This window comes from Pan troglodytes, chromosome 8, assembly GCF_028858775.2.
Source record: "Pan troglodytes isolate AG18354 chromosome 8, NHGRI_mPanTro3-v2.0_pri, whole genome shotgun sequence".
NCBI lineage: Eukaryota > Metazoa > Chordata > Mammalia > Primates > Hominidae > Pan > Pan troglodytes.
Window position 1 is genome coordinate 115,701,525 of NC_072406.2, and position 26,280 is coordinate 115,727,804.

At 53.3% G+C, this 26,280-nt stretch overlaps 1 protein-coding gene across 10 annotated transcripts in view; it reads right to left on the reverse strand.

Annotated features, from left to right (window-relative positions):
- Positions 1–26,280, reverse strand: part of SH3PXD2A (SH3 and PX domains 2A) — a 266,664-nt gene that overhangs the window by 4,439 nt on the left and 235,945 nt on the right. For 8 of the 10 annotated variants that reach the window (XM_016919277.4, XM_016919275.4, XM_016919276.4 and 5 more), the window contains 5 exons: positions 24,400–24,517; positions 20,080–20,417; positions 18,789–18,838; positions 12,434–12,553; positions 680–10,425 (listed from right to left, as the gene is read on the reverse strand). In XM_016919277.4, coding sequence (XP_016774766.3) covers positions 8,452–10,425; positions 12,434–12,553; positions 18,789–18,838; positions 20,080–20,417; positions 24,400–24,517 — 2,600 coding nt within the window. In that variant the 3' untranslated portion in view covers positions 680–8,451. Of the gene's footprint in view, positions 1–679; positions 10,426–12,433; positions 12,554–18,788; positions 18,839–20,079; positions 20,418–24,399; positions 24,518–26,280 lie in introns of those variants that run through there. The other 2 variants (XM_063782078.1, XM_063782079.1) reach the window with 2 other exon arrangements.

Genomic DNA, 26,280 nt, shown 5'->3' on the forward strand with positions numbered 1-26,280 from the left:
GGCCTTGCACAGCCATGGCCTGTTCCTTGCATCAGGGTTACCTGGTCCTGCTTACTGGGGTCCAGCAAAAGCAGGAGAGGGTCGGGGGGCCATGCTAAGGAGCCAGCTAGGCCTGCTGGATGTGGGTCCTTGGCCCCAAGATCTGCATCTTTCAAAGCCTTGGCCACTGCCCAGAAAGCCTCCCAAAAGTGGGGAAGAGGCTGGAGGAGCTTGACCACGGCTCTCACCAAGAGTGAGAGCTGGCTCATGTCTGTAATCCCAGACTTTGGGAGGCTGAGGCAGGAGGATTGCTTGAGCCCAGGAGCTTGAGACCAGCCTTGGCAACATAGCAAGAACCTGTCTCTACAAATAATAGAAAAATCATCTGGGCATGGTGGTGCGCCTGTAGTCCCAACTACTCAGGAGGCTGTGGGAGGATCGCTTGAGTAAGGGAGGTCGAGGTTGCAGTGACCTATGATCGTGCTACTGCACTCCAGCCTGGGTGACAGGGTGAGACCCTGTTAAAAAAAAAAAAAAAAAGCGAGAGCTTACCTACCTGCCCCCACCCTCCAGTGTCCTTTCTTTCAGAGGGCCCTGGGATCCTGAAGTCCACTTTGCAATTTGGGATAATGGGACATTGGCTGTTCAGCTGGATGGGTGTTTTTGGTGACAGGGAGAATTAAGAGGTGATTCTGTTCGGTTAAAAAGGCCCAAAACTTTATTTAGTTTTCAGGGAAATATAAGATGCATGTAAACATAAAATACAAAACAAAACCCAAATCTTACAGTCTAGAAGCATGCCAAGACAGAGCATTTTCTGCAGACCAAAGAGTCCCGTCAAAGTGATAAAGGACACCTGGAAAGTGGCAGGCCAAGGGGCTGGTCCCTTCCCCAAGGGCACTGCATTTTTGTGATGAGATTAAAAACAAACCAACTCCACTATTAAAAATGCTAGAAACATGGAGATAGTTTAGCACCACCATTGATTCTGGAAATATTTCAGCACTCAAATCGACTGCACTGAGTTTAATGTCCTTTCTTCAGTTTCTCTGCTGAGGAGGAAAGAAGGAAAACCTGGAGGAAGGGCTCCTCCTGACCCCACAGAGCCCACTAAGAGCTGGGAGGGGAATTCCATGAGGAATTCTCCAAGGTTCTGGAGCTCCAGAGACATCCACCAGTCCCCACTCAGCCATGCAGTCCACATGCTCACGCTTCAGGGATTACTGAAGTCTGCCTTGCCCGGGAGTCACTTCCTGCAGACCTCTGAGTACCTGGCGGGGAAACCCATTTCCCATCCTGTGTCTTGGATTTAAAGAAAACCTGTTGCAGATAATGAGTTGTAAATTCAAGGAGGGTGCCTGTTTTGCTGTTCTTTCTCTGCAGTAAACTCTTATGGGGAGTGTGCCTTGGTTATAAGGCAACGCAAAATGGTAGGGTATATCCATGGATGAATGTTCATCACACCCAGTCTAATTCATACCAGGTGGCAGGCTCAGCAAACTGAACCACCACAGGTGTCAGAGATACTTGAGAATGACTGGTACCAACAGGACGACAAAGGAGGTGGCCTTCCTCCCAGATGTGCCCAATGGAGTCTGAACTCTGGTTCTAATTTGTGGAGGTGGGTCCCTACTGTATGACCCATTGTGGTCACTGCTCTTTGAGCCATACAACTTGAGAGACTGGCTTTGGATTGGACAGTCAAAGGGAAGTGGGCAAAACCAGCTGAGAACCCGGGAGCTGGATGCATATATTCTGGAATCAGGGCCTGCAAACTCAAAGATTGGTTTGTGGCTGGTGACTTCTCTCTGCTAAGTAAATCAATGACCATTCATTGAGAACTGATGGGGACCCAGCGTGTGGCCCAATGAGTGGCAGTTTTTTCCTAGCCAGCTTCTGTGGCCAAATTTGGAGGATTTTCCAACCTGCTGTGGCTGGACCCTTGGGTGTTAAATCACTAAATTCCCTTTCTACCTGCTCTCTTCTTCCTGAAACACTCAGAGCTGACTTCTTCCTTCTTTCTAATCAACAAAGACAAAACTCCAAGCCCCTTTTCAGCCTTCACACAATTTTTCTTTCTAGAAGACATCCGCTTCTGGAAGCCTCCTTCCCTAATGAAGGGACAGTAGGCCCTAGCTACCGCAAACATGCACATGCTCTTCTCACCAACGTGCCTCTCACTTGCCTCTAACGTGCTCGAGCCATCCTTTTGTTCTAAATAATTCTTCCTCCCTCCCTCCCTTTTTTCTCTTTCACCTCTTGAGGCTCAGCCTATTGGCCAGGATGGAACTGGGAGCAAGGCAGGGACCTTCAGTGCAGGGGACCCCATTCTCTAAGGCCACTGAGTTCTAGGACTGGAGTAGGAGAGGGTGCTGATTGTCAAGGTTAAGTGCAAACTTGAGATTTTAAAAAGACAGGATTGGGGAAGGGGGATTGCATGCTAATCCCAACCTTATAGGCAGGCTGGGATCAAGATCTTGGAAGGTAGGGCCCTCCACCCAGTCTGTAAGCACCAGTGTGCCCACCTTATGGCCTGGGGACCCAGGTTTGCAGGAGGGAAGTTAACAGTGGGGCTGTTTTTCCCCAAAGCTGTGGGTCACTGGTCCTGTCTTCTCACTGGCTCTGATCATGCAGCTTGGGAACCACAGAGACACGAGACTGCACCAAACAGGGCTGATGATTTAGCCAGAAACTCAGGAAGGTCTAGCACAGCCCTCCACACACTTCCCAGGAAGTGTTTGGTCTGGCCCTGCAGTTGGGACTAAACTTATATGCACCTGCAGGTCTTGTTGGGTGCACCGTGAGCAAGTTCTCACCCCAACCACCTGACCCACCCTCTGAAACAAGGACGAAAGGGCTGGCAGCTTTTATTATAAGGGGCTTCTCATACCCATGGCATGGCTGAGGGGTGGGAGTCAGCCTGCTCGATGACACGTCTGCAGGGGGTGACCTAACTGAACCAACTCAGTGTTTCTATTCCCAGTGGCATCTCTTTTGCACATCTTCATTTTGGAGCCTGGGATGACTGCCTAGGCCACTTATGCTAGACCTGTTAATGCCAGTGTGAAATTTCCAACTAAATACTTAATAAAATAATTACAAAAAGAAAAAAAAAATGACACATTGCACTCTCCAGCCAGAATGATGTGTGTGAATGACACACTTGCTGCCAGAAGCTGTGAGTCCCTTGGGACCTGCCCATTGCCAAGGACTTGTTCAATGGAGACAGCTTGCCTGGTATTTTTTTTTCTCTAACCCCATGTTATTTAGTTCAAGTGGGAAGTTACCAACACTTGCATACACAGACACACAGACACACAGACACACACACACACACACTCACTCAACACATGGCCCTCAAAAAAGTGAGGGAATCTTAATTATTTAGCAATGTGGACAGTTCTCTTCCCAGAGAGCTCTGCATTGAGATTCTCAAAGACTAAATATCTAGATGGATATACGCCAAGGGAGAGACCCGCACAGGGCACAGTCCCATTCCAGGCACAGAGATCTGTGTCTGTGCAGAAATTCACCAAATAGGGGGTTGAAGTAGCAAGCATACAGTACTGGAGGTGGAGGGAACAAGCCACAGGGACGTCCCTGTCACCTTGAGGGGCAGAGCTCTGAGGCTCCAACCCAGAGGAAACTTCCCATTCTGTTGCTTTCTCTACCGGTGCTGAGGAAGGAGGCCAGATTGGTACCTGTTGTGGGAAGTTTTGTCTGCAGAGAAACTTGAATAGACCCCCCGACTCTTCCCGGAGCAGAATTTGTACGGACTCTCTGGGTGTGGAGCCCAGGCAGGGCTCACTTCTCAGGCTGAAGTCGCTGAGATGAATGGGCAGCCCAGGCTCAGCCCCAGGCCCTGCTGCAGGCTTGTGGGAATTGGTGTCTCACCAGGGTGTGCACGGCTCAAGGTTCTCACATCCCCCAAAAAGATCTGGTGACTTCTAGTCTTCCTGCCTAGAAACTGAACTGAGGGCACCCAGTTTTAGAAAGATTCAAACATACACCAGAAGGATCACAGCCCAAACATCAGGACACTGGGGTGAGAGAGGGCTGCTGGGAGTCATTTTTAGGCCAGGTCTCTCTCAGCAGCTGGCTGCACCACAACAGAAATCAAAACAAGGAACAGCTCCCGAGGGCCTGCCTCTGCTCCAGGGACTGGGGCCTAGAGGTCAAGGGTCCCATGCCTGAATCCCTTTCTTCTGGGTGGATCTGGCAGGGACCCCTATCATCTTCCCAAAGAAGGGGGAGAGGAGAACGCTACAAGATCAAACTCCACCAACCCACCCACCTGTTCCACAGCTAGGATTCCTTCAGCACCCCGCTCCCTGCCTCTTGCTCTCTGAGCGCCACTGGTGTTCCCTCCATTGTCCCCAATGAGCCCTGGCATCCATCTTGGTAATATTGCACTTTTCCTGTCTCTCAGATTGTTTCCATTTTTGATTGAGAATGCAAGGTATTTGGAGGGGTAGGGGAAGTGAGTAACCTTAAAGAAATAATATATTAGTTAAATACAATAACAGGAAAAATAGGGGTTATTTTATCTTTTTCCCCTTATTAAAAACAAAAACTACCAAACCAAGGTCTAAACTTAAATAGTCCTACACCTATTCTGCAAACACTAGTAATAGGAAAATAATGCCTGACTGGAATTCCCTTGTCTTTTTTCCTTAGATGATAAAAGTAGTAACATGCCTTGCTGAGGAAAGCAATGGATATAAATGCCTGTAAAATACGCTGCTCTAACATCTGAAAGTGATTAAAATGATTCTATATAATGCCTTCGTCAAGATGGAAAATCAAGGAGGAAGAAAGAGAAACCTTTGGGGCCAGGCTTAGGGTAGATGGGGCTGAGGCCTGGCAAGACAGCCCGTCTACAGTCACTGGACATAGGGGAAACCCACAGGGCATGGGGCACACCTGCTGCTCAGGGTTGCCCCTTTCCAGCTCTCTCTCACTGCCCCCAAAGTCCCATGGCCTGGTGAGAATAGTGAGGAGGAGAGGGGCAACACAGCCAGGTCTGCTGTCACAAAGAGGGATGAGGTGGGGGGAGATGACATTTTTTCCCCTTGCAATAAAAGAAAAAGGTCTTGAAACGGAAAGGAAAACAAAGCACCAAATGCTGCATCTTCGGGCATTATATGAACCTCAATAATGACCTCAGAAGGGCTCATTATGGTTAAAGTTGCAGTATACAGCAATACAGTGTCATTTCACATTTTCAGTCGCAACTCATGGGAAACTAGGTTTGGACACTGCGGAGATTTTGTTTTTCTTTTTCCTTTTTTAGTCCGATCTGGTTTTCCTCCAGATGGGTCAGAGCCCTAGGCCCCCTCCCTCCTCTGCCTGCTGCCGGCAGTATCCTTCAGCATCACAAAGCAGCTCAGTAGCTCAAGGGAAAGGCCCTCTTGCCCTGGCTAGGGCTAGGAGGCCAGGCGCACAAGGCCTGGTACCCCCTGGCCATGTCGGAGAAGGACTGGCATGCACCCTTCTTGCTTCAAGTATTAATATTCTCTTTGGGTTTGCAGGGTTTGTGCTGTGAGTTAGGGGGTGAGGGGGCGAGGTGCGAAGACTGGGGCATGGCAATCCCTGTTCACTGCCCAAATCTACATGCTGTCACCAGATGGCAGCATTCCCCACTTTTCCTGGATGCCTGAGCAACTCCCAGCCATCCTTGGGGCTGGATGTCACAATGTAAACATGACCACACAATAAACTATAATGGCAGTGAGGAGGAGCACGGGATTAATGTAGTGGGGAGATCTGTCATTAACTAGCTGTGGGATTTTGGAAAAGTTGTTTCCTGTCCTTGGGCCGCAGTAACAGGAAGGGATGGGATAGAGACCTCTGAGGTCTCTTTCAGTCCTGCATTTTAATGACTCTATTACTTACAGCACTGGGGGTCAAGGAGAGGGGGTCCTTGGGGGTGCTGGGAGAATGTGGGGGGCAGTGCAGGTGGTGGGGAAGGGCAGGAAAGGCAGGCTCTCGGGAGCACTATGGTCCAGTCCAACTGAGATGCTCTGTGCTTGGCAGACATGCTCTGCACTCCCTCCTGGCCTGGCTGGTGCACTAGTGACTGAACTGGCTCAGTGCAGACATCTGAGGAGCGAGGCTGCAGGGCCCTCCCCCTGGAAGATAGCTACATTGAAGGTTCTTTACCTGACAGTCACTCTACTTTTAAATTTTATTTTAAATAGTCATAAATTACTTTTTTTCTCTTAATAAATATGTGCTGTTTAAAAATGAGAAAAGTATATACTGCATCTTTAAGTAATGCACTTTGCTCTCTGGGTTTTTTCCATTCTACCTTATTTAAAGTGCATTAATTAAAAAATAATGAACCACTTCTTTATCATTATTGTTCAAATAAGTACAAATAATATTAACATGAAGACACTAAACCACTACCATTAGTACTGCAATCTAGCAGATTAACTCAACATCCTGCTCTATTTAATACTGTCCAGCAGAAGAAAATAACTAATTTCAATTTTAAACAAACTCACAAAACAAAAGGAAACAAAACAATCTCACCACAGGCCTTCGACAAAGAACACGAGCCATTTGCTCTAGCTGCCAGGCATCAGTGTATGGCGAGGGACAGGGGCTTAGGGTTGCCCAGGCAAGGCCTCTGGGATGGGGTGTGGTGGGGTAGGGGTGGGGGTGGGTTTTGAAGGCACTGAGACACTGGGTCCCATGCTGCCCTGCCTGGGTGGGGAGCAGGGTGAGGGAGGGCCTTTCCTCCTCTATAGAAAACACCAACCCCCAGTCCAGGGACCCTGGCAGCTGAATCGGTGGCTGTGAGGCCCAATCTGTCCGAAATCAAAGGCACGTGTGGAAATCCACTCCCAGCGAAGGGGGAGTCCTTGGGGGAAGCCGGCTGGAGGGACCCTTCTGGAGGGTCCCCTCTGAAATGTCAACAATTGAAAAACACAACCCAAAGGTGACAGAGGACCTACAGGGAACTTTATTCTCTCGCTTCTGTCTTCACTGGGGCACTGCCCCTCGGGAAGACCAGGTTGGCTCCTGGCACAGGGATCCTCCATCTTCTTGGGCACCTGTGGCATTGCCAGCAGGCCAGAGGGGGTGGCTGGCGGTGTTGGCTCCAGTCTGACCCAAGGGGCCAGCCGGGTTCCCCCTCTGCCCATAGTGGGGACAATGGCTGCTTCTCCATGCTTCATACGTAAGGCTTCCAGCCCTGCCCAGCTGGGGAACACACGCAGAATGGCGGTCACCCAGCAGGCTGGGAGCTGCCTTCTCTCCAAAAGTCTGGCTCCTGAACACCCTCCTCCTTCCTGGGGAGGGTTTTTGCCCCTCTGAGGTTGTGCAGGAACCAGAAGAACAGTTTCTCTGCTTCACCATGTCTGCAACCTGGGGCTTGCCTAGCCCCAAATTTTTCTGGCAGGCGCCAAGCTCCAGCACAGTCCACACAGTGGAAACCAAATGAAACGACTTTGGCTTGTGGAGGGGGAAGAATGTGAAACAAAAACAAAAGCAAAATCACCCACCCACAAGATACAACAGAAACCCCATCCACTACCCATCCCCTTCCCATGTGAGGCCGACCACCCAGGCCCCCAAACAACCCCTAAAATAAGACGCAAACCAAAGGCCTGACATATAAGCCCCAAATCAACAAACCTCTCCCGAAACATGCAAAGGAACTGCCCGCCCAGAAATACCCAAAATAGTCTGTGCAGATTAGGAAGAGACCGGTGGCTTCGCCCACCCTCTCTGTAAACTCTGGTGCTGTGTCCTCCATGGGGTGCCCCACGGAGAGCGGGCTCTCTTCTCAAGGCCAAGACAGTGACAGTTATGAAAGATGGTCTTTGCTGGCACCTGGGAACTGCTTTTTTTCAACTAACAGTGACAATGGCCTGGCCCAGAAGCAGGCTTGAGGTCAGAAGACACCCCCAAGCCCGAAAGCCAGTGGTGGCTTCTAATGTACCCACCTGTGGTAGGCAGTGGCAATGCCCAGGAAACCAGCACAATTCACAAATACAGCTTAGGACAATACCAGGGATACCTGGGGTGGCAAGATGCCAGCAATCAAAACTGGGCCAAGCAGGGGCAGGACACTGGAGGCCCCCATGACCTTGTCTTTTCCAGATCTGTAGCAAAGGCACAACTGGGGTCTCCCACATGGCCTGTCCCAGATGGCATGTAATCCATTGGTGAAGTCCCTATGGTGCACAGGATATCTCAGCTTTCTTGGCTCTGGGTCCCAGGCCTGGGACTCCCTGGTCCATTCCCTTCCTCACTCAGTGTGGGCACCCCCATCCCCTACCTTCCAGCTGTGGGATGGCTTGGACAGGGGGCATCTTTGAGGTCACCCATTCTGCAGTGTTGAATGTTGTCCACCCCCCCACCCCCCACCCCCGTTTTTTCCTTTCCCTTTTGTTTGTCTCACCGCTCATCCAGTGGGCGGCCAGAGAGGCACACTGAGGCTGGAAGAGCCCAGGCCCTCTGCTAGTTCTTTTTCTCAAGGTAGTTGGAAGGCACCCAGCCTTTGAAGGGCTTCACACCATCCAGGATCTGGCAGTACCACCAGCCATTAGGGTTCCTCTCCAGAACCTCCATGGACACCCCCTCCTGGAAGCCTGCTGTCTCCTCATCCCCCTCGTAGTCTGCGATAGAGACGTACACATCTTTGAGGTTATTGTGGATGAACTGAGACTTCTCAATGGGCTTGGGGCGCACAGGGGACACGGGGATGCTGTTGCGCTGGGCGGGCAGTAGGGGTGAGTCTGAACCCTGGCTGGCAGCCCGTTCGGCCAGGCGGCCCTTGGCCTCGGCGGCAGCAGAGCGAGCAGTGCTAAAGGAGGAGTTCCGTCGGACGCCTCGGAGGCCATCAGTGGCCGTGAGTGACTCATTCCTCCGCAGGGCGCAGGACAGGTTGTTGTCCTTGGGTGGCGGGGACACAAACACCGACTGGGGCCTGACCGCCACCTGCCGCACTCCGTTCCTCATCTTCACCGCTGGAGTGCCTGAGGTCTTGCCGAAGCCCCCGGGAGGTTTGGAGGGGATGGGGGGCGTGGCCTTCTTGCTCTGGTTGACGGTGTTCAGTGCTTGGACGCGCCTCTCGATCTTCTCCAGGCTGTCTGACTTGCCTTCGTTCTGCCTGCCCTTGGCGGGCACTGTGTCCAGCTCTTTGCCAGAGGGGTCAGGTTGCTCGTTCTCATCCAGCACCAAATAGTGGGAAGGGGCCCAGCCCTCCAGCTCCCCAAACCTCACATACCACCATCCGCTCTCCTGCTTCTCCAGCACCTGCACCTCCACGCCCGCGGGGAAGCTGATCTCCGAGTCCTGGACCTTCTGGTAGGCGCTGCATGTCATGTACGAGGTGGCTGGCCCTTCCCATTCCTTCTTGGTGGGACATGGGGGAGTGGTGGCTGGGAGGGTGATGAGGTCGGATGAGCTTCTCCTAGATCCCTCACTGGGAGCCTCGGAGGCCGTCTGCGGGGGCAGCTCCGAATCCTCACTCTTGGAGCCCTTGAGCCCTCCACGGAGCTGGCCTGTGGGTCTCAGCTGGCGCCGTAAAGTGCTGATGTCCATCTTCTCTTGGCTCTGCGACTCTGCTCGGTTCAGGAATGGCTTGGGCCGGACCGATGGCTTGGCCCGGGCACAGGAGGTCAGCCCAGCGTTCGCATCAGCATCCTTCTTTGCCCTGACCTTGGGAGTGCCGCGGATGCCTGCGTCCGAAGCAGAGCGGGGCTTCAGGTCGCCACTGGTTTTGGACAAGGAAGAGGAGGAGGAGGAAGAGGAGGAGCAGCAAGTGGTGTTGATGGTGATGGATGAGGAAAAGGAGGCTGAGGAGTGGTTCTTCCCCAGTTCTGCCTGGGCATTCTTCTCTGCCTTGAGCTTTAGGAGTGATGATGACTTGGGGGAGCCTGATTTGGGGGAGTTTTTCCTGGTCAGGGACAGCGAGGAGCTGCCTGGGGAGTCGCTGTCCCCAGAGGAGCCTCTGGCTGACAGGGTGTCCTCTGCATATGGCCGGAAGCCCTCATTCTCATAGATGGTCTCCTCTTCCAGGGCCACATCCTCTGAAGACTCACCCACCTTGAAGCGGGCCCGCTGCAGAGAAGAGGCCGGCGAGGGCCGGTGGGGCTGGGCAGGCCGCCTCTCCCCTGAGGCTCTGTCCTCCACGGGCTCCTCGCTCAGCTCAGGCTCTGAGTCAAAGCCGAATGCTGGGATGTCATACTCAGGCTCCTCATACTTGAGCTTCCGCGGGGAGTCCTGGCTCTCACTGGCCCCCGTAGGGCCCTCCTCGGCCTCCTTGGGCTTGCTGGGGGGTGCTGGCGGGGGCACCTTGGGCCGGGTCAGCGTGCTTGTGCGGCGGCTCAGGTTGGGCTTCTTGCGCTTATCGATGTATGATGCGGGGGCCCAGCCCTCCTTCTCACCGATCTGCACATACCACCAGCCACCTGAGTTCTTATCAATGACCTGGGGTACGAGTGCAGACAAGCCAGTGAGTTGGGAGGATCTGGAACCCTATGACATCCCAAGGTAGGAGTATCATACTTTGGCTCTGGGATAAATTATCTCTATTTTACAGATAATAAACCGAGCCAATGAGTAAGTGGCCCAAAACCCAATATAGTAAATAATGCACCAGAATTCAAACCTAGGTCTCTATCATCTCATGGTTGGTGGGTTCCCACTTGCCAAGTTCCCTCCCTGATCCTCCATGTCTGTGTTAACAGCCGGGTTGAGCTGGCCCACTCTGCCTCCCCCTAAACTGCACTGTTCCCAGTCCCTACAATCCTGCCAGTAGACTAAGGACACGTATGAAGAAAACACTGCCCTTCTGCTGCCCCTTCCCTCCTTGTACCCTCGATGTTGCTAGGTCCTCCCTTTGAGTTCCTTGAAAGGGTCTCTAGGGTCAGAAGAGAATGGGAAGATGCGGATGAAGTGACCTGGGAGGTACAGGCCCGAGGCCAGAGCCTCTCTGCAGAGCCTTTCCCCAGGGTCCACCCGCTGTGGTCACCTTACTGGAATCCCACTGAAATCCCACTAGCTGAAGAGATTTCTTTGGGTTGATTGGTTTTCTGTAGGAAGGGCAGGGGGCTTTCAGTCATTTCCATGTTAGTATAAACTGGTTTAAGGAGCTTCTTCCTTAACTTCTGGAGATCAACCAATGGCCAAAAGTGTGGCTGCTGGTTGTGCTGGGGTCCATTTGGACTGGGGAACATAAAGGGCAGATAACTGGGGATTGTGGGACACTCCTGGAGGAAAAGGTCCTGGGGTGGGGAAGGGGTAGCGTGAAAACACTGGCACTATGGGAAGAGGGCCAAGGAGGGAGGGAAAGGTGAAGAATGCAAAGGCAAGAAGAGACCAGTCCTCTGCATCCCCCACTAGAAGAGAAAGATTTTCTCCTTCTTTGGGTCCTACATTCTGTCCTTCACCCTGCCCCAGCCCTGTACCTACAGTTCAAGCACAGGTGGCTCCTGAGCCTGACAGTTCTGCCACATTATGCTCTTTACAGACTCTCCTGGAAACCTCAGCACAGACAGAATGATTTTTCTTGGAAATTTAGTTCCAAGTTCCAGGCATGTGATTTAAAACATTCACATTGGGAATGTCACTGCTTTAGAGGCAGAGACTGCCCAATGAGTCTGACAGGTTCACTTGTATTAGATGGAGTTAACTCAATTACTACACAAAGCCACTCAGAGAATTGACTAAGTTACAGCTCTTCTCTGCTGCCGGGAATACCATGCTCAGCCCCAGCCACAAAATAGAGTGGCATGAATGCTGGAAGACGTGCTGGGGGGTGGAGGGGCGTCCCAGGATCTATCACCCTGTTTTGCAGAGAGAAATGCTTAAAGTTGGGGGTGGCGGGTGAGAGAAGTGACTGCATCAAAGGCCAGGGGTCATGTGGTGTGGACTTGGCCAGAGCCCAGGTCCCCAGTATCTCAGTCTACCTGCCTGGTCCACATCCTCCTAACAACACTTCCTGATGTGGGTTCTGCAGGATCCTGGCCCTGAGATGTTCCTGGGAGAGAAAGCTTGTGGGGTTGGGCAATGCTGTCTATTCTAGACCCCTTGTAGGTGACACTCCCAGTGACATCCTTGAATCCTAGGCTCTGGGAAGCCCTGCAATTAAAACAACAAATGGGTTGGATTTTGTTTAATCCACTGTCCTGCAAGCTCATTTGACCACAGAAGCCCTTTGTTTCAAGGCCCCCCTGTCACAAGCTCCTGCACATGCTCTGGGAAATGTTGTGAGACAAGCCCTGTGAGCTCAGGGTGGAGCGTGAGAGCTGGGATCTAGTTTAGGCCTTGGCACTGGCCAGTGCCAGGCAGATGCTCATCTTTGTGGGGCTCATTTCTGTACCTTTCCTGCCTGCCTGCCCCTCAGGAATCTTACTAGCAAGGCCTAAAATGGGAAATGCAGTAGGTCTTCCACCACAATGAGTTAAAACCCTCGGCCTCATGGCCCGAGGCTTACCTCTGCCTTCTGTCCACCCCGAAAGCTGATGCCATCGGAAATGCACGACTGGAATTCGGCAATGGTGTAGTACTCCACCTCAACAGAAGGGGGCTCTGGTGGCTTTGGCAGTTGGAACCCCTAAGGTTAAGGAACACACAGTGGGCAAAACCCGCCTAAATCAGAAGAGTAACTTGGCCAAGGGTTGGTCCCCACTCAGTCCCCAGGGGGTGCGGATGGCCGTTTACATCAGCTGGACAGCAGCTGGCCTGAGTACGTATCTATCATGGGAGTCTCAGGGTATATATCGCCAGGGGACTACTCTGATGAGGCTTTCTAATAATACTCAGGACTCACGGAAGACTTGTCTGAGCTATCAAAATGCTCACATTACTATTACTATCATCATCATCATCATCATCATCATCATCATCATCATCACTCTGAGATAGGGTCTTGCTTTGGGACCCAGGCTAGAGTGCAGTGGAGTAATCAGAGCTCACTGCAGCCTCCATCTCCTGGGCTCAAGTGATCCTCCCACTTCAGCCTCCCCAGTAGCTGGGACTACAGGCACACACCACCACACCTGGTTAATTTTTTTTTTTTTTTTGGTAGAGATGGGCTCTCTCAGGATCTGGAAGAATTTGCTAAAAAAAAAAAAAAAAAAAGGCTCTCCCTCTCCCTCCCCCTCCCTCTCCCCACGGTCTCCCTCTCTTTCCATGGTCTCCCTGGGATGCTGAGCCGAAGCTGGACTGTACTGCTGCCATCTCTGCTCACTGCAACCTCCCTGCCTGATTCTCCTGCCTCAGCCTGCCGCGTGCCTGCGATTGCAGGCGTGCGCCGCCACGCCTGACTGGTTTTCGTGTTTTTTTGGTGGATCCAGGGTTTCACTGTGTTGGCCGGGCTGGTCTCCAGCTCCTAACTGTGAGTGATCCGCCAGCCTCGGCCTCCCGAGGTGCCGGGATTGCAGACGGAGTCTGGTTCACTCAGTGCTCAATGGTGTCCAGGCTGGAGTGCAGCGGCGTGATCTCGGCTCCCTACAACCTCCACCTCCCAGCCGCCTGCCTTGGCCTCCCAAAGTGCTGAGAGTGCAGCCTCTGCCCAGCCGCCACCCCGTCTGGGAAGTGAGGAGCGTCTCTGCCTGGCCGCCCATCGTCTGGGATGTGAGGAGCCCCTCTGCCTGGCTGCCCAGTCTGGAAAGTGAGGAGCGTCTCTGCCCGGCCGCCATCCCATCTAGGAAGTGAGGAGCGCCTCTTCCCGGCCGCCATCCCATCTAGGAAGTGAGGAGCGTCTCTGCCCGGCCACCCATCTTCTGAGATGTGGGGAGCGCCTCTGCCCTGCCACCCCATCTGGGATGTGAGGAGCGCCTCTGCCCGGCCGTGACCCCGTCTGGGAGGTGAGGATACTGTCTGCCTGGCAACCGCCCTGTCTGAGAAGTGAGGAGCCCCTCAGCCTGGCAGCCGCCCTGTCTGAGAAGTGAGGAGCCCCTCTGCCTGGCAGCCGCCCCGTCTGGGAAGTGAGGAGCGTCTCCGCCCAGCAGCCACCCCGTCCGGGAGGGAGGTGGGGGTCAGCCCCCGCCAGGCCAGCCGCCCCGTCCGGGAGGGAGGTGGGGGGGTCAGCCCCCCGCCCGGCCAGCCACCCCGTCCGGGAGGTGAGGGGCATCTCTGCCCAGTCGCCCCTACTGGGAAGTGAGGAGCCCCTCTGCCCGGCCAGCCGCCCCATCTGGGAGGGAGGTGGGGGGGGTCAGCCCCCCGCCCGGCCAGCCGCCCCATCCGGGAGGGAGGTGGGGGGGTCAGCCCCCTGCCTGGCCAGCCGCCCCGTCCGGGAGGTGAGGGGTGCCTCTGCCCGGCCGCCCCTACTGGGAAGTGAGGAGCCCCTCTGCCCGGCCAGCCGCCCCGTCCGGGAGGGAGGTGGGGGGGTCAGCCCCCCGCCCAGCCAGCCGCCCCGTCCGGGAGGGAGGTGGGGGGGTCAGCCCCCCACCCGGCCAGCCGCCTCGTCCGGGAGGTGAGGGACGCCTCTGCCCGGCCGCTCCTACTGGGAGGTGAGGAGCCCCTCTGCCTGGCCAGCCGCCCCGTCCGGGAGGGAGGTGGGTGGGTCAGCCCCCCGCCCGGCCAGCTGCCCCGTCCGGGAGGTGAGGGGCACCTCTGTCCAGCCACCCCTACTGGGAAGTGAGGAGCTCCTCTGCCCGGCCAGCCGCCCCGTCCGGGAGGGAGGTGGGGGGGGGTCAGCCCCCCGCCTGGCCAGCCACCCCGTCCGGGAGGGAGGTGGGGGGGTCAGCCCCCCACCTGGCCAGCCGCCCCGTCCGGGAGGGAGGTGGGGGGGTCAGCCCCCCGCCCGGCCAGCTGCCTCGTCCGGGAGGTGAGGGGCGCCTCTGCCCGGCCGCCCCTACTGGGAAGTGAGGAGCCCCTCTGCCTGGCCACCACCCCGTCTGGGAGGTGTACCCAACAGCTCATTGAGAACGGGCCATGATGACAATGGCGGTTTTGTGGAATAGAAAGGGGGGAAAAGTGGGGAAAAGATTGAGAAATCGGATGGTTGCCGCGTCTGTGTAGAAAGAAGTAGACATGGGAGACTTTTCATTTTGTTCTGTACTAAGAAAAATTCTTCTGCCTTGGGATCCTGTTGATCTGTGACCTTACCCCCAACCCTGTGCTCTCTGAAACATGTGCTGTGTCCACTCAGGGTTAAATGGATTGAGGGTGGCACAAGATGTGCTTTGTTAAACAGATGCTTGAAGGCAGCATGCTCGTTGTTAAGAGTCATCACCACTCCCTAATCTCAAGTACCCAGGGACACAAACACTGCGGAAGGCCGCAGGGTCCTCTGCCTAGAAAAACCAGAGACCTTTGTTCACTTGTTTGTCTGCTGACCTTCCCTCCACTATTGTCCTGTGACCCTGCCAAATCCCCCTCTGCGAGAAACACCCAAGAATGATCAATTAAAAAAAAAAAAAAAAAAAGAAAACAGGACAGAGGCAGACCCACCAGCAGGGAGAACACCACGTGAAGCCTGGAGTCAGGCTTCCGGAGTCCCGGAAGCCGGGAGAGAGGCGGGGAACAGGTCCTCCTCCCACGCCTTCCCAGGGAACGTGGCCCTGTCAGCACCCTGATCTCCTCGCCCCTAGAACTGGGAGACAACACGTTTCTGCTGTTAAGCCACCCAGTATGTGGTACTTTGTTACAGCAGCCCCAAAAAATAAAGACACCATTCCATGTCAAGAAAAAAAAAAAAAAAAGAAAAGAAAAATTGTGTTGGGATTTAAATTAGAATTTCATCGAATTTACAGATTAGGGATAAAATTGAATAATACCGAGTCTTCTCATCCATAAATGTACCTTATTTCCATTCTGCCAGGGCTTCAATTCATTTTTGTGATTTTTCGTCATCAAAATATTGCACATTTTAATTAAATTATTCTATTCTTTAAAAAAAAAAAAAAAAAAGAGAAAAAAACTAGAGACAGGGTTTTGCCTGGTCTCAAACTCCTGGGCTCAAGCAATCCTCCTGCCTCAGCCTCCCAAAGTGCTGGAATTACAGGCATAAGCCACTGTGCCCAGCACAAAATGCTCATTATTAATACAGTAATTTCTAATCTTACATCTCTGGAGGTCTAGTTTTCAGATGCCTCAATAGCTGAATCTCAAAATGAAAATTAAAAAGCAGAGAAATCTCCTGTAATCGTAGTGCTTTGGGAAGCCCAGGTGGGAGGACTGCTTGAGGCCAGGAGTTTGAGACCAGCCTGGGCAAATAGTGAGACCCCATTTCTACCACACACACACACACACACACACACACACACACAAATTAGGTGGACATGGTGTTATGCACCTGTGGTCCCAGCTACTTGGGAGTCTGAGGCAGGAAAATAGCATGAGCCCAGGAGTTCGAGGCTGCAGTGAGCTATGAACAGACCACTGCACTCCAGCCCAACTGACAGAGTGAGACTCTGTCTCTGAAAAAAAAAAAAAAGAAAGAAAGAAAAAGCAGAGAAATCATTCTAACAAAGCACTTGCACACTGCCCTGTGGGAGAGGAAGGAAAGCCACTGTCCTGGAGTCTAGGGGTGAGGGCTGCAGGTGGGACTTCTGACAGCACAGGCAAGGCAATGGAGCACAGTGGTCTCTAGTCTGGGGTGTGTGTGTAAGAAGGCAGTGCGGTTGAGTGAGCAAAGTCTTTGGCTGGTCATCATGACAAGGCCAGATAGGCAGGCAAGCACTAAATAAACTCGCAATATTCCGTGGGCCGGGTAGAACTCATTGGAGATCCTCAGTGCTTTTCAGACACTGGCACAGCAGCATCTAAGCATGACATTCAAGGACATTTAGAAGCTGGCTTTGGCCCATGGTTTGTGAGCCTCACCCATTCATTTAACAACTGTTTGTTGTGTGTCTACTGGGTGCTAGACACTGGTCTAAGGCACCGAGCGCCCAGTAGGAAACCGAATGGACAACCCCCTGCCCTTGTGGATTGTATATTTTTGCTTCGATGGTCTTGTCTCTACTCAGCTAAAATGGACTTTGTACCCCGCTATTTATGTCCTCCCTCATGCAAAGGGGTTCAAATAAAGCAATTGGGAAAAAAAGGTGGGAGGGATGAGGGGACGGGAAGAAGCTTGGTGTAGCAGGAAGACCTGGAAAGACCTCAACCTTGGGGCTGGACTCCAATCATAGCAATTTACCAGCTGTGTGGCCCTGGGCAAAAGCCCTTGACCTCTCTGAACTTCAGTTCTCTCATCTGTAAAATGGAACTAATACCAGCATCCTGAAGAGGATCCCTGAGATAACATACATCACTTTGGGCCCAGCGAGGGGCATAGGGAGAGCTCAATAAATAGAAGCTGGAACTCAGCACTCCTTCTGAACTTCTCTTCTTCGCAGCCTTCCTCATCCTTCAAGGCTCTGCATGTCCTAACCCCACCAGTTGAAACTGAGCTGAGGCAGAGTGAGTGAGGGGTGGGAGGAAGCTGGTTTTGAGGGATTGAGTGAGAATCTGCCACCTTTCCTGGCCCCAGGGCCTGGCTGTGCAGCCGTGCATGTGAGCAGACACAGCCCAGGCTCAGCCCAGGCCACATCTCTGGCCAGGTGGGATGCAGCTGGGCCTAACTGGAAACAGCAGCCCTGCCTCAGCAATCCCCACATTTGGTAAGTGTGGAAGGAATTACCCCATTCTTGCCAAAATCAAGTCTGCCTGAAAATAATTAGCCGTGGCTAGGAGAGATGGTTGAGAGGGAGAATTCAGTGTTTGGGTGTGTAAAACTCAGGAGGAAAAAGAGAAACTCCACTGGGGTCCATGGCCAAGGCAAGGAAGGTCTCATCTCCAGGGATGAAATCTTTAAAAACCATATTTTTATGGAGGGCCTACTCTTCCATAGACTGGTGCCATCTCCCTTAGCCAGGGCTGATGTCACTGACCACAGTAACTCTTGTTGCTAAGCCCAGATGTGACTTCAGAATCCTCCTTAACCCAGTGCACCAGGTAGTATTACCAAGCAGGCAAGAGCTGACATAGGAAATGGAAACCTGTTTGCTAGCCCCCCACATAAATCATCTCATTTCATCCTTACAACCGCCCTAAGAGATGGCTAGTACTGTCCCGTCTGATAAATAAGGGCACTGAAGCTTGTAGAGGGCAACTGGCTTACCTACAGTCTCTCCGCCTCTAAGTGTCAGAAGTGGAATCCGAATCCATGCCTGGCACTTGAAGACACACTCTTTCCACTACATCCCACTGCGCTTACTAACAGTTCTTTGTTCCAGGGCTCTCAGCATGCCACCAGCATCGCAGGCACCCCAAGCCCTGGCCCCTGATGCGTATCTACCTGCCCGAGGGTCTGGACACCAGGAAACCCCACCCACATGAACCAGGGACCCTGGCAGTGTTAACCTCTTAAAGCTGGGGCGTGAGCCACTCCTTGCAACTCACACTCCTCCCTGGAAGACATTCACTGATCTGCCCTCTGCCCTCCCAGACTCTGCCATCCACCACCTCCACTGGGCATTCCTGACCAGGGAAAGCTGAAAGGCTTCCAGGCCAGCATGGACAGCAGCCCCATTTCCAGCCCCTGGCAATGCCCTGGCTGGACACTTTTGCCGGGCAGTCTAAATGTTTATGTCTGCCAATGCAGTGGCTGGGATGGATTTATTTAGCTTTGGAGTGCAGTGTGTTTCCGATTATAAACTGTCCAGCCAGGCCCCCAGGAAGGCTGGGATCTGCAGGCTTCCTTCCCTGCCCCTAGCCCCACAAAACTAGAAGCCCCAGCAGGGCTCTGGAAAACCCCTGGATCAAGAGGCTCTGCCGCAAGATAGCCAATTGATCGGGTGGCTATAGCGCATCCACAGAAAAGGAAGGAAAGGGGAGAAGAAATTCAGTACACATACCAGGCTGGATTCTCTGCGTGGTGGAGGTCTTGTCCGTAGGTTCGGGGAGCCTAGAGGAAGAGACATGGCTTCAGAAATCCTAGTCAGACGATGGGCAACAGTACCCATACCTGCCTTCCCTAGGTGAAACTAACTCCTGATCCTTCAAGTTCATGCTTTAGCTCAGCCTTTATGAAGGACTTGACACTCTAAGTCACTATGGGCACTGTGGTTGGGCTTTTTCAAGGGGAAACTATAGACCTTTACCTTGGCTGTGCTTCCAGGGGATCTATGAACACTCTAAAATTATGTGCACTTTTCAAAATGTGCAGCTATGTGGGCATTTTTCAGGGTAACGGGTGTATAGATTTATCAGGTTTTCAAAGTTAGGAGCAGAGACCATGTCTGTTTTTGGCTTACTATTAAATCCATAGAAGCTAGCATAATGCCAGGCAAGAGGAGGTGCCCAGTAACTGTTTCCCAGCTGGTTCCCTAAAAGATTTCAGGCACGAGAGCTAACTTAACCCAGTGGAGCTAAACTAAAGAAACAGCTTTCCTCCAGATTTTAAGAATGGCTGGACACAAACAAAAGCTAGGTTCCTATAACATGGAAGTTTTAAGCCTCAACAAAAGGCATTATTGGGCCAGAGATGGAGGGTGCCAGACTGCCTGGAGTCTCCTGTAGAAATGAAGATGATTCTTGAAGAACGCCCTGTTGAAACTGCCTGTGTAGAGTGGTAAAGCCTTAGCTCCCAAGTCTCTTAGGTTTCCAGTAACAAGTGGAAAGTCATAGGGAAAGTCATAGCAGCAGGGAAGGAGCTGCTAAGGCCCAGAAAGACGTTTCTCTACAGACTGTCACTCCATAGGGCAGCCCTGCATATAGCACCCACATTCAACAGCCCAGGGAAATGTGTTTTTTTGATTTTTTAAAAGTCAGCTACACATCATCTGTCTTGATTTATAAAGCCTTTACCATAAGGAAAAGAAAACATTTCTTGCTCTTGGAACGCGTGTATCTGCAGAGTGACCATTGCTGGCTCTCCACTAGAGGAGGGAACGCTACCACCCACATCCTCATGTGATCTAGCTTCCGTGGAGCAGCTGGGAGCAGTTGAGTCATCATACTCCTCTGCCTTCTCCACTCCTGTGATGAGCCATGACACAAGTTGACAGAGTGAGGGTCAAAGGCCAGTCTGTAGCCCAGGAGGAAAACGCCATGGGGGTCCTGTGCACCCCCCTGGCTTTCACGGCACCCATGCCCATTCTCTAAGGAGCTTTGCAGTGAGGACCTAGAGGTCAGCGAGGCTCTTACTGATCTGGGCCCGCTGAGGGGCAATCCTGGCCACAGCTGGAGAGCCCTGGGCCAGCCTGGAGACAGTCCTGTCAGGAACGCCCACGGCACTGCCATTGGAGGCATTGCAGAGGATGGGCAGGCTGATCTCCTTCTTGGCAATGGGGGCCTCATGGCCCTCGCCTTCAGCTGGTGGAGTTTCCTTGTCCCCAGACGCCTTCTTGTTCAGCAGGTTGCTGATCTCCATGATGTTCCCAATGATCTCCACTGGGCCGGCCAGGTTCTTCTTCCGGGTTGGCAGGTCATCCTTGGCCTTCTTCAGGTAGGATGCTGGCGCCCAGCCCTCTTTGCCCAGGTATCTGTGGGGAGGAGCAGGATGTGCTATTGTTAGAGCACTCTGACCTCACAGCCCACTCCCAGGCCCTAGGATCCAACTGGCCTTGCCCAGTGGAGCCTTCCCTACCATGTTCTGCAAGGCTTGGCAATCCCACTACTCTGGAGAGAAGTGGCACCGAGGGTAGGTGGAAAAGACACCCAGAACACCAATTCCCACTGCCCCCCCACCATGCTCCTTTTTCTTTGCCTGATCCCTCTTGGGGTGGGCTCTCATGCTCTGCAGTCAGGCAAATGTGGGAGCTTGGGATCAGATTTATCAACTTTTGGGTTGCCCAAAGGAGGACTTCATAATGGCCTGCTACTTCCCAGTCAGTTGAGGATAATTAGAGAGATAAGAAGAAGGTGTGGATGTGGTATGTAGAGGTAAATGGCCTGTAGGAAGGGGAGGTATTATTACAGAGGGAATTGACTCCAGAAGGTGAGAGTCAGGCAGTCTGAGTTCTACTCTGTGGTACCTTGCACACGTCCCTTCCCTGAAGCTCAGTTTGTGTCTCTTTCGCAAGATGCAGGGATAGAGTCGCTGCTAAAAATGTACCCAGAAGGACAGATACGTTGAGATCAACTAAGCTGTCTCCAACATCTTAGCTGGAATGGCTCCTCCATGCCAGATGACTGAATGGGACAGCTGTGGTGCCACTGCAGGGAGAGTAGGTGGATCCTCTATAGACTGTCACAGACCAAGTTCACAAACCAGGCTAAATTTACTGTAGTGGAACAAAGATGCATTATTCAATAAGTGATTTGGGGCTGGGCGAGGTGGCTTACACCTGTCATTACAGCACTTTGGGAAGCTGAGGCAGGAGGATCGTTTAAGGCCAGCCTGGGCTACATAGCAAGATCTCATCTCTACCAAAAAAAAATTTTTTTTTTTTTAAATTAGCTGGGTGTGACGGTGCATACCTGTAGTCCCAGGTGCTTGGGAGGCTGAGGTGGGAGGATTGCTTGAGCCCAGAAGTTTGAAGCTGCAGTGAGCTATGATCATACCACTGCACTCCACTCTGGGAGACAGAGTGAGACCCTGTCTCCAAAAATGTAAAAAGTGATTTGGGGAAAACTGATGACCCAGTTAGGAAAAACAAGTAAGACAGACACTGGCTTTATACCGTATAGCAGAATTAACAAATAGAAGATTGACATAATGTTGGGGGTTGAGAAAATCTAAGTGGGGCTCCAAAAGCAGAAACCATAAGTGAAAAGACAAAAGCACATGACTAGATAAAACTAAAACCAAAGCAAAACAAAAACAAAACAAAACAAAAGGAAACAAAACCAAAAGCTCATAAACAAAGGCAAAAGATAGGGCTGACTTAATTTCTGGTGATTCGATGACTTCTGAAAACAAGCTTTTCCTTTTTTCCTCGTGGTGTTGAGTTTTCACCCAAACCCATGGGGACTTCACTTCCTGGTCCAGTAGTCGCTGGCCAGTGCCCCCAAGTCTGGGTTGCAATGTCCCCATCTGCTCCCTGGACACATCTGGCTCTTTGGAATGGCTCCTCCACACCAGATGTCTGAACACCTCCCCCCACCCCCCCCTCCCCACCGTCTTCCTGATCTGACCTTGTTCTTGGGTGCTCATTAGGTGGGAGAAAAGGAATATGAAAGCTGAAGTTCCTATCAACATGTCTGAGCTTTGCGAGAAAGCTCAGGTAGGAGGTGGCTCCTTACGTTCTGTCACAGAAACATGCAGGCAGGCTGAGCCAAGCTCGCCTCCCCAGGGATTGGGAGGCAGAGGTGAGTTAACACGTGGGTGGGAGTCAGGGGCCTGTCTTTGGCTCCCTGATGCAATGGGTGCAAACAGAAGCACAGAATTTTAAGGGTGGATGGGAGCAACGAGTAAAAATACCTAATCTTATGTGAGCCAACAACTACGGCTCAGAAAAGCAAGGGGGTCACACAGTGAGCGCTTAGCAGCATCTGGCCCAGAGCCTGGTGCTCTTGCATCTCAGAGAAAAGACAAAGATGAGCCCACTGGCCCTCACTGACGGTTTTTCTACATGGACACTGTAGAGCTATGGGAAGAGGGGGCTCATGGAGGTGACGGTCAGGCCTGCTTAGGGCCCCGAGTGCTGTATTTGTGTTCCTTCAGCACTACATGGGTAAAATTAAGATTCCAGGAGGAGAAACGCAAGGGAATCAGGAGTGCCTGTGTGTGTCTGGGTCCAGCTCTGCTCACATCTGCTTTCCAGCAATGGAGAATGAAATGACTCCAGCGGGAAGCAAGCTGGAAAGGGCGCGATGGAGAGTGCGAGGGTGTGTGTGTGTGTGTGTGTGTGTGTGTGTAGGGGTTGGGGGAGGAGAAGAAAGACAGGAAATGAGGATCAACGTAGAGCCTGGAATGTTGGGAAATGGCTTATTTAAGGGGGTGTCTGGCAGCCTTTTTAAGGTGGAATCTTTTCAGCCGGGTTTTCTCAGTCCAAGCTCCTGCTGGCTGTAAGACTAGGCCATGGGGATAGGAGCGGACTAGAAGCAGCTCAGAGTGACTTTGTTGGTCATTTTAGAAAACAAAAAAATAATAATAAAGCAGCCTTGTAGATAAGCTCCAGGCAAGTGAGCTAGGCCACCAGCCTGCCAGAATGTTTCCTGGCTTTCCCATGTTCAACTCATGGCTGGTGGGTGATTGGGTTGACTCTAGTTTCCATTGCTCAGAGAACATAAAAGTCTAGGGGCACTGGCTTTGGACAATACACATCCAGATGCACAGTCCCATCCCACCCAATGGGACAGAAAGGGACATCTCAGCCCTCCTGACTGATATGCACCAGGGCTCCGGGGTGGGGCGGGGTGGGGGCGGGGTAGGGGCGGGGGGTGCGGTGCATGCCATGGAGCCATGTTCCATCAGGTCAGACTAAGGTGCAATCTCCATATGGCCAGTGACCTCAGCATGGACTAGCCTTTAATGCCATCATGTTGTACCATGTTCTGAGCAACTGTCCCACGAGTACTCACATCCCCTGGGGCACATTGGTGCCACTGCACAATCCTGTCCCCTCTGTCGGAGACCACCTAGAATGCATGTCCTGCCCACAGTGGATCTGGGGTCCCCAGAGCCCAAGGATATAGGACTATCCCTGTCAGCTGGGTAACTGGCAGAGAAGAGAGAAGGTGGGCAAAGTCATCACAGCTGAGCCAGTTCCAAGGACACCAAAAGCACTTACTGAGATCAAGTCTCCTGGAGCATTTCTTGAGAGCAGGGGTCCTGGAAGGGTAGGTCTTGGCCAGGTAATGGTGAGTGAAACCCACGGGATTGTTTGCCTCCAGCAGGTCAGGAAAGACCCCACTTCCCTACCCACACCATTCAATAGGATTCTACGCTGGGAACTGTGATTAGGCCTGGGAGAGGGAGGGGCAAGAGAAGGAAGAAGCCTCCGATGGCCTGAGCCAAGGCCTGACTTCTGCTCCAGCCCTTGCAGCCAGCCCTGCAGATTGGACAGCCAGTCCCCATCCACCAGGGACATGGCTGCAAGAGGCCTGCATCTGCACCCGCCCCCGCCCCCAGCCCACCTCCCTGAGTACTGAGCCTGGGCAGCAGAGGTTGCCTGCTGGGACCTCATCAAGGCCTGCGGACGCCAGTGCTCCAGGCAGCCCTAGCTGTGGAGCACACCAGGCAGCCAAGGCCGGACACACAAAACCAAATTCAGATGTGCTGAACTCTCTTGGCAGATACGTGGGAAGGGATTGCACCACAGCCTGCAAGCTGACCCGGGGCCTCTGTGCCCCGCTGGCTGTGGCTCAAGCTCTGCTTTACGCGTCCCGGGAGAAAACTTGCAAGATGAGCATTCTCTGGTTGAGCTATTCAGCTGTGCAGAGGTGCAGCAGCCCAGCCCTGTGCCGTGGGCACAAAGCTGTCAGTATCTACCTGCCATCAGGTGGCCATGGCCACTTTGCACTCTGCCCAGGGCCCAGGTGGGCGAGAGGCATCTCGTTCATAATGTAAGGGTTCCCTACCTGATATACCACCAGCCTTCCAGATTCTTCCGGATCACCTCCACTGTGACGCCCTTCTCAAAGCCAATCTCGTCCTTGCTTTGGCTGGTGTAAGGCTGCACGGTGACATACTTCTCCTCTGGGGGTGGGAGCAAGCAAGCAAGATTATTTGAGGTCAGGGTGCAGGTCCTGCTTCCTGTCCCCTCCTCCTGCCCTGGCCTGGCTTTTGCTCAACTGCTTGCCAAGAAGGTCCACTGGGTTGGCTCTGGCTTCTCCAGGGGAGGGAAGGACCAGGCCCCAGAGGTGGCAGCAGGGAGACCATGGGAGCAGAGGTCACTGCTGCTCCCAGTGTGTGCCAAAGCCAGCCAGGACCCAGGTTGTCAGGCAAGGCCCTGGGAGCAGGGAGTCGGCTCTCCCAGCCTGATAATGGCAGCCAGGCTGCCGGGACCTTGGAGTCCACAGGGCTCAGAAGCTTGCTGGGCCGAGGGCAGGATTAGGAGAAGCCGGCCCCTCATGAGGTGTCCTTGCATGCCTTGAGGCCCCACGGCATACCGCTTTTCCTCGAAATGTGCCCTGTTTCCATCTGTGTCCCAGATGAACTCTCATATCCCTGCCCCCAGCTCAGCCTCTTGCATCCTTCCTCTGTCTGACCTTCAGAGGTTCTAGGGACACCTCCTCGGTGAAGCCTTCCCTGAGCACCCACTTCATCCATTAACACCTGGTCATGTAATCTCCCAAGAGGAGTCCATGGAACCCAGGTCTCATGGAAGCAGTTACATGTGTTTTGTTAAGACAAGGGTTCGATGGCCAAATGAGCTTGGAAACACCAAGCACAGCACAATCAGGCAGCACTGGCCCAAGTGGCTTCTGCAGAACATGCTGTGCCAACCACGCAGCCGAGGCCTAGCCCCTCTGGAGGGCAGCCTGCTCTATTTTCAAGGATGTCACTTCAGGGTCTTGCCCAAGGTCCTCCCGAGGTGCTGGGAAAGAAGTGCCTTGTAGACTCTCAGGAAGGCTTGGGAGGGCAGGTGTGGGGAGAGTGGGGCACCATGGTGCCTCCCCTGGTTTCTCTCAGCCTCTCTCCTGGCAGGAGGCCTGGGTGCCACCCGCTTGGGTCCTTGATCAGGCTTCCAGGAGGGTGTTTCTTCCATGCCTGCTGGGGTTCAGCTCTCCCTGTCCCAGGAAGCCCCTGATAGGTAGACCCCAGAGCTGAGTACTCCCTGGCTCTGCTCCTAGCTGGCTGGCTAAAGAGTCCTTGCCTCCTGCCTGAGACACTCCGTAGAGGGCTGCTCGGAGTGGAACACTCCCCACCTCACCCTCTGGGGCAACAGGAGCTGAGACAGGAGGAGGAAGTGGCAATCTGGCCATGCCCTTCCGAAGGGTCACCCTGAGCCACTGTTGTCCTCTCTGGCGTGGGTGCTCCCCAGGGGTTGAGACAGTGCCTGGCAGACAGCGAGACACTGTTGACTGCATCACGACCAGGCAAGGCTGAGCAAGGGTACTGATGGGAAGTGCTGTGAGCTCAAAACAGCGGGATGCTGGAGTAGACTGCTGGCCTCTGGTCTCTGGGACACCCACCCCTCCTGGCTCCCAGCTGTGACAGCCACCCCCTGGGCTCCTTGGCTGGATGCTGGTGGGCAGCCTGCCTAAGACTGGTGGCCGTGGGGGTGGGAGGCAGCTGCCACCCCAACCCCCAGCTGTGGGAGGGCCATCTGTCCGCTCTCCCCTGGATTATCGGGGCCCTGTCTGCAGCCCTGTGCTGAGCCGAGATAGCAGCTCCCTTTGGGGGTGGTTGTGGCTGCCCTGCCAGGCTGTGAGGACAGAACTGATGGGCTACTAGCCAAATTCAAACGGCTGCCCAAAAGCAGAAGGAGGGTGATGACCCATGGGAGCCTGCAGGAT